The following is an 11,560-nucleotide window of genomic DNA, read 5'->3' on the forward strand; positions in this document are numbered from 1 at the left end:
CATCCTGCCTCTCCCTTCAATGCTTTTCATCATTTTTTTAAACTACATTGGTTTTAAGTAGACTGTCTGCGCAGTATTAGAAACAGGTGATTATTCCTACATTAAGATTTCAATATTTAAGTTTCAAAACTATTAACTAATGCACACCCCGCTGCCATTAAAAAAAATAATCCTTTCCCACCCCCCTCACAAACTCTTTTTTCTTTTTGTTAATCGTTCCTCTTGCCGCCCTTCAGCTGGTATTTGCCGCGCTCCCCCTTCTTGAGCACGCCCTTGTCTGCGAGGAGACTCATCCTGTTGCCCTTGGAGCTGCTCTTCTTGTCGTCATCGCTGTCCTCCCGTCTTTTTGGGCTCGTCCTGTCCTCTCTGTGCTTGTGCTCCGTCTGCTTGTGTTCCCTCTGTTTTGGGGGTTTCTCCTCGTGTTTCCGGCCCCCCTTCTTCTCCTCTTTGTTCTTCAGGAGCTCCCTGATCCCCCCTGCTCTGCGCCTCACCCTGTTCTTCTCTGCTCTTCCTCTCCCCCCTCCCTCCTGCTCCTGATCTCTGCGCCCTCGTGCTGTGGCATGCCTCGACTCCGATCTCCTTCCTCCAGCCTCAGCCTCCTCCGAGTCCTCTTCCTCCGGGACCCAGGACCACCACATCAGGCTGCCGAAGAACGAGGACTCTGGCTGAGAGGAGGGACGGAGAAACAGAGATGTGCCATGTGCAACATGCAATTTTAAAGCAAGAATTACGTATGTATGGTACAGGGATAAGGAAGTATTTCATGTACGCCTTGCACAGATTCCTTATGGGATCTGTGCATACTTTGCATTATCCAAGCACAACTCTTTGTGCATGGAACCCATGAAAGGATTTTGCATGAAGTGCAGAGAAGATGGATTAGTCAGGTTTCCCATCATCAGATTGGAATCATACTGAACAGCTTACTGGAGATGCTGTTGAGCACAGTATCTCTGCAACATTTTAAAGGGGAATTGAAATATTGAATCTAGACCAAACTGACACACACATAAAGTCTGGAAACTTTCATCACCACTGTAAAAAAACCCCAAAACAAATAAAAAAGGGATGTCATTTGTTGATGTCTTGACCCACCTAGCAACAAGAAAGGAGGTCTGCAAAAAATGAGGTGTATACATTTTAAGATGGCAGGATATCCGTCACTATTTGGATCATTAAAGCAGTGTTAGGAAGCTGTGCGGTTACCTGCTCTGTCTTGTCTTCCACTGCGTTGCTATCAGACCAGGAGAGAACATCAGACTCCGGATCGCTGACTTCGTCATCGGTAATGACAGCCTCTAAAAGACAGGGGGCGCTGTGTCACACACTCTCTGCTTGGGGTCACCACAGAGTGAAAAGTGTGTCCATTTGAACCCCTAGCTACAGTAGAACCTCGAGGCTAGGACCCCACACTTATTAACTGACCAGGTCCACCGAACACTGGAAGCAGGGCTCCTGGCTACTGTAAAAGATGTGCGGAGCAAACACTAAGAATTGCTAAACACAGCTAAACACAGCTACTGTCCTCACCTGTTTTCCCCTTGTCTTCCACTTATTTCTCAGGTTAAAGATGAACTTGACCTTTATAAATGCATTCATTAAATCATTGAAAACAAAAGCAGAGTAACAGGCGTTTGAGATTTATATTGCGAATAGTAGTTGCCGGATTCTTGTAAGGCAAATTCCATTTGAAAGTTCTATTTGGATTTAGGTGGGTGGGTGCTTTTCAGTTTGTTCTTAGCTTGGTGCCTCTCCCGCCCCCTTGCGACTCACCCTGCAGCATCTGGAAGCCCATGCTGACCAGCACGATGACGGTCGCCACGACGAGGCAGTGGTTCAGTGTGATCCCGTTCCAGGGAGACGGCTCTTCAGCACAGACCGGCCACTCTGCTCTGGGCTCTGCCTTCCTCGTTGGCTTCTCTGGGATAGCTGCAGGAAGACCGGGAGTGTGTTGAGCCAGGGGGATCAGAAACTCTGCTTCAGTGGACGTCTTTAAATCTGGACTAAATGCTTACTTTTTTGGACATGGCATTCTGTTGAGTTTTTTTTAGTAGTTCAGTTTGTTACTGATTGGTTTTTTTTTTTAGGTGTTGGGAGCTGGGGCATTGTTGGTTCAGTTACTCAATTTAGAACAGGGTTGGAACAAGGACGTGGACTGGAAGAGACAACTTTGGCCACCGCTGATACAGCTGAATGCTATAGATGCCCAAGTCTAGGGGAGGCCAATCCTGGTCCTGGAGAGCCGCAGGGTCTTCTGGTTTTCGTTCCACCCGAGTTCTCAATTATTTTCTTAACTGGTCAACACTAATATGTTTTCCAGTTTTAGCCATTGATGATTCAAAGATACACAGAAAACCTGCAGGATTGTGGCTCTCCAGGACCAGGGCTGGCCACTCCTGCCCTAGTCTTACTGTACCTTGCTTTGCTTTCTGTTTAGCAGGAGGTGGGTTCGTGGACAGCGCCGTCTCTTGAGCTTGGACCAACTCTTGCTCTACTGTCTGAAAACCTTCCACTTCCTGGAGGTCAGATCAGATCACAGTCATACAAAAAGAAATATCCAGTTGACCCCTGACTCTGACTGAAAGCTGTTTATTCGCTAACGCAGGTTTTCATTTGCTGATGGCCCCCTTGTCCAGCGATCTCCTCACTTACATGAGTCAATATATGGGGGGGGGGGAAGGATTGCATGATCATTTAAAGAGGGCCTACAAAGATGGGCAGCTTCATCATGGGTATGAAAGTCTAATTCCTTGAAAACTCAACTGAGCAAAGCAGTATTTAACAGTGAAATAATAACATAGAACAACAAAACAAAGTTTACTTACCCGTGATACCCCACTAGACTGGCCTCTGCTTGTCTTTGCAATCCGAGTATCTAGGAGGAGGAGGGAAGGGGTGTAAGAAGTAACAGTTCTTTAAAGTGCTCTAATTCCAGTCATTAAACAAAGTGTGGAAGCTGCCGCTGTTTAGATCGACTGAATAAACTTTCACAAATAATAAAGCAGCAATACCCAGGAGAGCCGGCCTTACCAAGGGGGTAATGGACCAGAACACCACACAACAGCTTGCCAGCTCGTAGATAATTCATACAGCGGAGGATACTGAATTACAAAGAAGGGAAAAGGACCGGGGCACACAGAGAACTAAATCTAAAATTGTAATCTAAATTTGTAATATAAATTTGTAATCTAGACAGAAATATTTAATCAAAACTAAAATGAAATGTACACAGACACACTGAAATCAAGGGCCCTGGAACTAGGGGTGCTGGGGGTGCAGTGGCATCCCCTTGACTTTGCATGGCTGCCATCATATACAGGGGTTACAGTTTTGTTCAGTGGCTTTCAGCACCCCCACTTTAAAAATGGTTCCAGTGCCACTGGCTGAAATCAGCCAGCAGTTGAGATCTCTTGAACCCTGAGCAGCAGGAGGGTAGGGTATCTGCAGATGGTCACTCTGCCTTGTACGGTACCTTGATTGCGGAGCTGTTTTGTTGTCTTGGGGAGGCTCTCCCCCGGCGCTGGCAGCTCCTCCAAACCCTCCTCAGGACCTATATCTCCCTCAAATGTCTCAAAGGTACTTTCATCCATCTCAGTGCTAGATAGAGAGACAATAACAGGAAGAGAACTCACTACTGTATCTGCTGTTGCAAGCTGTGATGTTTGAGCTCAGTGTGCAGCTTTGGCCAAAGGTTTTGCATCCCTCTATAGAATTAACACATTTCATAAAGTCCAATGAAACCTGCTGAATAATGTTACGTTAACATACTGAATTCCATCCTGCGTTTGTAGTTTTTCACATGCTTTACACAGAGATTCAGAGCAAGACTGCTGTGTGCAGCTCTCTCTGATCTGTCGCATGTGAGACTGACAGGGGTGGGGGTTGACCTCTTTGTTTTAGTTTCTGCCACTGTGTCACCTGTGGCTGTGTCGTGTGACAAGGCATGAACAACCAACAGTGTTGTAAGTGGAGTAGTTAATATAGTTTGAACTGATAGCTCCAGTGATCTCCCTTTGCTACATAATGTTAATACTTTGCGTCCAACTGAACTCGCTGCCCTGCTGCTCCCTAGAACATTTCTTTCAACACTGCGTTATAACAGCGATTGGGATATGGTTAAACTGTCAAACGTAATTATGTATGAATTAACACACGAGATGAAATGTTCAAAGATTTGTGAAGATTGTTATCAGCTAGTTTTTTTTTTTAAATCCAATTTTAAGTCCTAAAACCAATAGCAATTAAAAAAAAAAAAAAAAAAAAAAATGAATGCAGTGCTTCTTACAGTTACAGACCTCAGAATGAAATCTGAGTGCTTTGGAGTAAAACGTTTTGAGAGAGATTCAGCTCTTTCGTTGCCTGTGAAATAAATATCAAGTGCTGTAAGAGTCATGGCACTTTCATCGTGCGTCAACTTCTGTTGACATTTGCGTGTGCGTAAGCAATATGTTTTTTTTTAGTTATAGGGCAAGTTGGTTGGGCTATGAGGAATTTAGTGTTGCCAGTGTGGAATGACTGAGTTGTGTTGGAATTCTGGTAATGGTATTTAAATACTCACAAAGTAGACAGGACTGGAGTGCCATAAACAGATCAATCTGTATGAAATGTCAAGTAGAGGAATGTTTCAGATACTGTCTGCATCAATGTGTAGTGTTTAGAGTAGATTAATAAAGGTGTACCCAGTGCTTTGCAGAACAGGTATACAAACAGATTCAAGTTCCAGTGTTAATTCCCTGGTTATCTGTAGGTCAGTTTTACATTGTTCTCAAAATAAACAGCAGGAGCGGTGACATTCCAGCAATCTTTCCCCTAATTTTAAACACATGCAGTGCACAGATAGCAGCTGCAAGCCATGCAAAACACGACACAATCAGGATGGTTGTAAGCATTTGTGTTCTTATGCTACAAGAAATGCTTTCTTGACATCTTGAATAACTGCTAACTAAAATGCGAATTATATTTATTTGGGTGGGGAGCATGCAGGACAATATATTTAAACGTATCTACTATTGTGTAGATTGTTCTTATCTTACCAAAGATCATATTTGTACTTATCCAGTTTGTGTTCCCAGATCAGAGTATGGTTTTGTTGTGGTCTCAGTTTGTTTTGTTAGCCTGGGAAACAGAATCAAAAAAAAAAAAAAAAGTCTAGCAACTTCCAAGGCTGTGGAGGAGCTGGCAGGTTGCCATGCCCTAAAGAGGCAGAAACTTGCATTTTCCAGTGCCGAACCGCTACATTAAAGCTAAGGAAAGCTGAGGAATACCTTTTTTTTTTCTGTCTGGGCCGATCTGAGAAGTCAAACCTGATACAGTGTAGGGTTTGAATAGCCTGGACTAATATGAAACCGCTGCCAAAAATAGCCTTGCTCAGGACAGGAAAGGAAGATGGGGGAGCAAAGTAGTAACTTAAAAAAAAAATAGGGTTTAGCAGTTGTCACACACACACACACACACACACACACACACACAAACAGAAGCTCTAACTATGATGTTACATTCCATTGGAGCACCTACCTTTGCAGAAGGCCGCTGCCTGTGCCGAACCTTGGTGACAGTGCTGGTGATCTCTACCTGAGACGGAGGCTTTGTGTGAAACAACCGGCCACCACAGCCTCGCTGTCTGCGTGACAAGCAGCGACAGGTGCTCCCAGCAGCAGGGGCAAAATATTGACCAATCCTGCAAGGGCACAGCCATCATACAGACTCTTGTTTTGGCCGACCTGCCTGCCTGTCTGCCTGCATCAATCAGAAACAAAAGAGTTGAATCAAATATATTAATAAATCACATTTAAACACAATTTTAAAGTAGTGTTAAGAAGTTTTTTTTTTTTTTTTTTAAGCACTTATAATGATTGGAGAAACAAACAAAGGTCTAACACCTGAGATGTTACCAGCCCCTGTGCGATACATTACGTAGGATTGCATTGAATTCATTGTGAGAGATTTCTTGAAGGGGAATGTCTGCGAAATGGAGATTTGCATTGAAAAAAAAGAAAAGAAAATGAGGTAGTGACTCTGCACTGTACTTCCACTTAGTTCCAGCTGATCGTTGTTTCAATATGCATTTCTTGAAAACCCTGTTGAGCACAAGCCAATCGCCTTGAGGTATCAGAGCTCATTAGCATACAGTAACGACCGCTGGCGCTGACAGACTGGGTTAGTGCTCCTGCAGTAACAGGACACTTCAGAGCATTATGTTATTCGCAAAGCTCTGATTAAAACTCTGACGCAGACTGGTTAATACCCAGAACACAGACAGAGGCGTGTGTGTTTCTGCAACCTTGAATTTTAAAGCTTAATACGAGTAAAGGTCATTATTTTGTTTGTTTGGTTTTTTTAACACTAAGCCTTTAGAAGTATCCCTTAAGTACTTGAACAGCGAGTTATTTATTTTTAGGGATGGGGGGGAAAAAAGCTGTTTAGAATCTGACTCTGACCTCGAAATTTGAGAAGCAGCTTTCAAGAACAAGTGTTTGTCTGTGTGTGAGGTGGACAGTGTATTTGAATGCCATTAATAAAAGAATGTGAAGGCACTGTTGTGATTTCTGTTTTTCTTCCCTGCCTTTTGCATTTGTAAACTTGTCACAGAGGTACGTGTCAGCAGACAGGTTCCACACGGGTGGGGAGTTTGTAAATCTATTGATATTTGCCGAGAAGACATGCTACAAAGCAGCTTTACACGCGGCTAATTAGAGGGGAACATCAACACGAAATCAACATTTAACTTGGAAGGTTAAACTAAGACAAAGGAATTTTATTTTGAGTGTAAAGTCGAGTTTTATTGAGGGTCGCGGCAGCTTTAGTGTTCTGTGCAGAAGCGTTTGGTTCGCTGTTGTATTTAGTCACGGAGCTGTGGTGAGTAGAGGGGTTGTGCGATTCCTTTTTGAGGAATGAGAGTCGCTGTTTACATTGTCAAATAATAGTAAAGTGCCTCGCAAACAGCATCAATAGTTTTACTAGACTTAGCTTTTGCAAACTGGGACTATAATTTATTCACAAACTATGACATACTTTATTAAGCCATTTTGTAAACATTTTACCAAAGGCAGGCAGTGGAGAAATGTAGGATGTTACTGTTAAATTCTTATCGAAAAAAATGACAGCTAATGTACCTAATACAAAAATATGTATTATTATTATTTATTATTATTATTATTATTATTATTATGATGATGATGATGATGATGATGATGATGATGATGATGATTAATAAAGATTTTTTAAATATACAATACCAGTCAAAAGTCTGAGAACACTTGCTTGAAACCAGGTTTTTCATGACTAGCTATGCTTTTAACTGTATAAACTTGTCTATAAACACTTAATATTTCATTGTATGATACGTGTACTTATATAAGCTGAAGTGAATTGCATTCAAAAATTTAATTTTTAAATGAAAACGTAAATCTGAAAATCAATGAAATGGTCACCCAAAGCAAGGGGATTTCAGTCTGAAGCCCAAGTCAGTTAAAAGTCTGAAATGTGTATAACACTGTATTAGAACACTGGCCTAAGTATAAAAGTGTCTTTGTTAGATGTTCTCTGAGTTAACTAGCATGTTACCTAATTAACCTTTTGACACCAATTATTGTTAACAAGTGAGGGTCCATAATTACAATAAATATAGGTAGCATAGGCACAAGTATGTCATTCCTAAATGTAAGGGAGCAGAAAATGACAAAATACGCTCAGTTAAGCAAAGAAAAATGACTGTAATTACTTTAAGAAATGAAGGTCAATCTTTAAGACAAATTGCAAGAACTTTGCAAGTGTCTGTAACTGCTGTGGCCAAGACCAAATGATCTGAAGAAACTGGCACTCATGAGGACCGAACAAGGTCAGGCAGGCCAAGGGTGACCTCAGAATCAGAGAACAAGTTCATTCGAGTCACAAGTCTGTGAAACCGGCGATTAACTGCCTCTGACATACAAGCTAAGCTAAATGCTACTAGAAGTACAAATGTTTCGACATCAACTGCTCAGAGGAGATTGCGTGAAGCTGGCCTAACTGGTAGAATTGCTGCAAAGAAACCGTTGTTAAGAGATCAGAATAAGAGGAAGAGACTTGCCTGGGCCAAAAAATACCGAAAGTGGACGTTTGAGGAGAGGAAGTCGGTCTTATGGACTGATGAGTCAAAATTTGAAATATTTGGGTCCAACCGCCGAGTATTTGTAAGATGCAGAGAGGGTGAGCGCATGAGTTCTGCATGTTTGGTTCTCACTGTCAAGCATGGAGGAGGCAGTGTCATGGTCTGGGGTTGCTTTGCTAGTGACAGAGTTGGTGATCTTTACCAAGTCCATGGCAAGCCCAACCAGCATGGCTATCATAGCATACTTCAGAGGCATGCCATTCCATCAGGATTACAGCTAGTTGGGCAGTCCTTCATTCTTCAGCAAGATAATGACCTGAAACACACCTCAAAGTTGTGCAAGAACTATCTGGCAAAGAAGGAAAGTGAAGGACAACTCAGTCTAATGACCTGGCTTGCCCACTCTCCAGACCTCAAACCCATAGAACTTGTATGGGACGAACTGGACAGAAGAGTCAAAGCAAAGCTACCCACAAGTGCCCTCCATCTCTAGGAATTGCTGCAGAAGAGCTGGGAAGACCTGTGGGGTGATTTCCTGCTGAAACTTGATAACCAAATGCCTCGTGTTTGTGAGGCTGTTATTAAGGCAAAGGGTGGCTATTTTTTGAGGAATCCAAGATTTAGAGACAATTTTCAATTTTCTTGAACATTGCTTTGATACTCCTTGTTTTGTGTATTGTAACATGTGTTTTCATTTTCAAGTATTTACAGAAACGTATACGACGTAAAACATTGTCAATTGTAAAAAAAACCTAGTTTCCAGCAAGTGTACTCAAACTTTTGACTGGTACTGTATATTAAATTTTCATAAAACAAAAAACAAAACATAATAATAATAATAATAATAATAGATCGCTGTTTAGAGAACACATATGTGACAAACAATATTTGAAATAGCACAATTATTATTTAGTGGATGAGGCTTGTTTATATATAACATTATGTAACATCTTTACTACCCCCGAGACATGAGTATCTGAATCGCCGGCCGTTACGTGCCCGCGCGCAGGCACTTTCAAATTTCATTCCGTGAAGGCGTGTTCACTGTGCGCGCGCTCACGTCATATAATGGCATCAGCAATTTGTTTGTGTAACTTCAAGCCTCTTTTTCGTAGTGGAAATTTTTTCTTCCCTTCCTTCGGCACCGCCCCTTTACTACTTTCATACGCTCTGCTGCAAGCGCGAATCGCATAGACACGCCCCTCATTATGACTGCGCCACGCCTCTCCCTGCATTTCACCAGCCGTAATCTGCTGGCTCGCGGCTCCACTCACTTTACCTTTCCCAGCTTGGCCCCGCCCACTTGATCCACCCCAGCTATAAAATCACGCCGTGGAACCTTTCGCTCTAACATTCTCCTCTAGACAAGAGACCTGGAAGATCTGCAGTAGCAGCGAGAGGCCGGATGGTGAAATCCAACCTCCAACGGATTTTAAATAGCCACTGCTTTGTCAGAGAAAAGGAAGGAAATAAAACCGATATGCCTCTTATTAGTATGGCCACTAGCAACTCACGTAATGAAAGGTAAGGATGCGACGGTGAGTCGCTGGGGTAGGGAAAGGGTGAGAATGTATCCCCCTATCGGGTGGGGAGGGTTCATGTTGGGATAAATAGAAATCCTAGGCCGCGGTTGAGCTTTGGGCCTGTTGTTTATGAAATTATCATCGAATGTCACTTAGACATTAGTTTAACTAGGCTTGTCGTAGCGTAAGGCTTGCTTCTCATTATGAATCGTGTTTGGTCGTAAACAAAGCCGAGAGATTTACCATCGCTGAAAATATTGACTTTTTCAGGAAAATGGCTGAGCACGTATTTGTCTAAATACGGGTTACGTTTCAGTCATACTGCCAAATGATTGATTTCCGCGCATAGGTCCTTCTGGGGATTTGCATTCTATATGCCCCGTAGAAGGAACGATTACAATACGGTGGTATTTACGTGAAATTACATACAAGCATTGTACGGTATAGTATAGCGAATCTGCAACGCTGTATTGTTACTAGCAGTGGTTATGTACATCACGCTGATGTGCAATGTAAATCAAATACTGTTAGCGTTTTTTGTAGGCATTGTTGCGGAACTGATGCGTGGAGTACGTGAACGAATTTTCTAGATCCTTATTGAGCACAGCGACGGCACCGCACGATATCGAATGGAAATTCCCCAGAGCGAGTTGTAGTTCATTAGGTAACATGCCTGTGCTGTAGGCTCACCATGTAACCAATTGCACTGCGTTCATGTTGAAGATTAACTCCGATGCGTTTTCTTTACACCTGTGCGAGACACACATGACAAGATGCGACCTGTTCGTGTGACGCATGTCGTTTATATTGCAATTGCAGTCGAGTGTGTGTCGGACCTAAAACCGCTTTACACGGGGAGGGGTTCAGTAACTCAAACGGAACTAAACTCCATTCTAATGAAACGCATTCTTCGGTTTTTTTCAGTCTAGAGCGAGTTAAGAGTAGTTTGGGGGTCGTGTTGCGGTACGAGTTGAAAGCCGTCATTTAGTCTTTTGCCACATAGCCTTATCCCTGCTGCTGTGGGGCAGGCGATAGGTGGGAATATCCTAGTGACGTTATGGTTAGTCTGAGATTACACCAACCAAGAATCAAATGTTACAAAGTACACGTTGTAAATGTTTTTTTTTTTTATTGGATTATTTACAAGTGTCTTGTAGTTGGACAGAATTTAACTGATACAGCCGCACACTAAATGTTGTATACGGAATTGAATATACAGGGTTTTAATGACAATGCAAAATATGACGCAGCAGCAGTCGGTAATTGCTCCATGATTGTCTGGGTTAAATAGCAGGTTTAGGTCTTTAATCGTTGCATCCCTTAAATGTAAACCAATATTTAATTTAGAATAACTTGTGCTATATTACAGTAAAAAACTCAGTACCCCAATTCAATGTCACTAAAAGGACAGACATGGTTCTGTACACTAGAATGTGTGTTTCACATCTGGTTCATGCATTGGTTGGTTTCCACATTAATTCATAACTTGAGTTCTAGGAACACTGTTAAAATATTAACATTTTGGCCCAGCACCACTTGATTTGTAATTCATTTTTGCCGTTTGTTTTGGAACATGTAGGCCAGGGGATGTGGTTTGGATGTTGGATCCCTGTGTCAGGCGAAGCTAAGTTTTTGGATCGGCGACTGTCAGTGTGTGTGTTTCTACACACATAGACGCTAGATTAGTTATCAACTGTAGGCTGGTCACTAACCTTGAACTCTGAGCTGAAAGTTTAGTTGCCTTTCAACCACATGACTTCTGCTTTTGATATACCCTCCAGAACAGCAGTCTTATCCAACTATTGTCCAATTTTAAGATGTACTGGATTAACAATTAAACTAGGTTATTTATGAACACAGCTGTGGAAACTTTTATCCAGGGACAGAATATCTTCCTTCTGCAGTGATGTGCTGGATAAATGATTACAGTACTGATTAGAGAGCTATT

General features: G+C 42.3%; 1 protein-coding gene across 2 annotated transcripts; it reads right to left on the reverse strand.

Annotated features, from left to right (window-relative positions):
- Positions 1-203: 203 nt before the first annotated feature.
- LOC121301268 (junctional sarcoplasmic reticulum protein 1-like) lies at positions 204-5,634 on the reverse strand. Of its 2 annotated transcripts, XM_041230467.1 has the most exons (8): positions 5,515-5,634; positions 5,034-5,115; positions 3,473-3,597; positions 2,826-2,875; positions 2,417-2,516; positions 1,774-1,929; positions 1,207-1,298; positions 204-665 (listed from the first exon to the last, which is right to left on the reverse strand). In XM_041230467.1, the coding sequence occupies exons 3-8, from the start codon at positions 3,588-3,590 to the stop codon at positions 210-212; spliced, it is 972 nt and encodes a 323-aa protein (XP_041086401.1). In that variant the 5' UTR covers positions 3,591-3,597; positions 5,034-5,115; positions 5,515-5,634; the 3' UTR covers positions 204-209. The 2 variants fall into 2 exon arrangements, with proteins under 2 accessions (XP_041086401.1, XP_041086400.1); XM_041230466.1 differs by lacking the exon at positions 5,034-5,115.
- Positions 5,635-11,560: the final 5,926 nt, after the last annotated feature.

This window comes from Polyodon spathula, chromosome 27 (assembly GCF_017654505.1).
Source record: "Polyodon spathula isolate WHYD16114869_AA chromosome 27, ASM1765450v1, whole genome shotgun sequence".
In the NCBI taxonomy this organism is placed as follows: Eukaryota; Metazoa; Chordata; class Actinopteri; order Acipenseriformes; family Polyodontidae; genus Polyodon; species Polyodon spathula.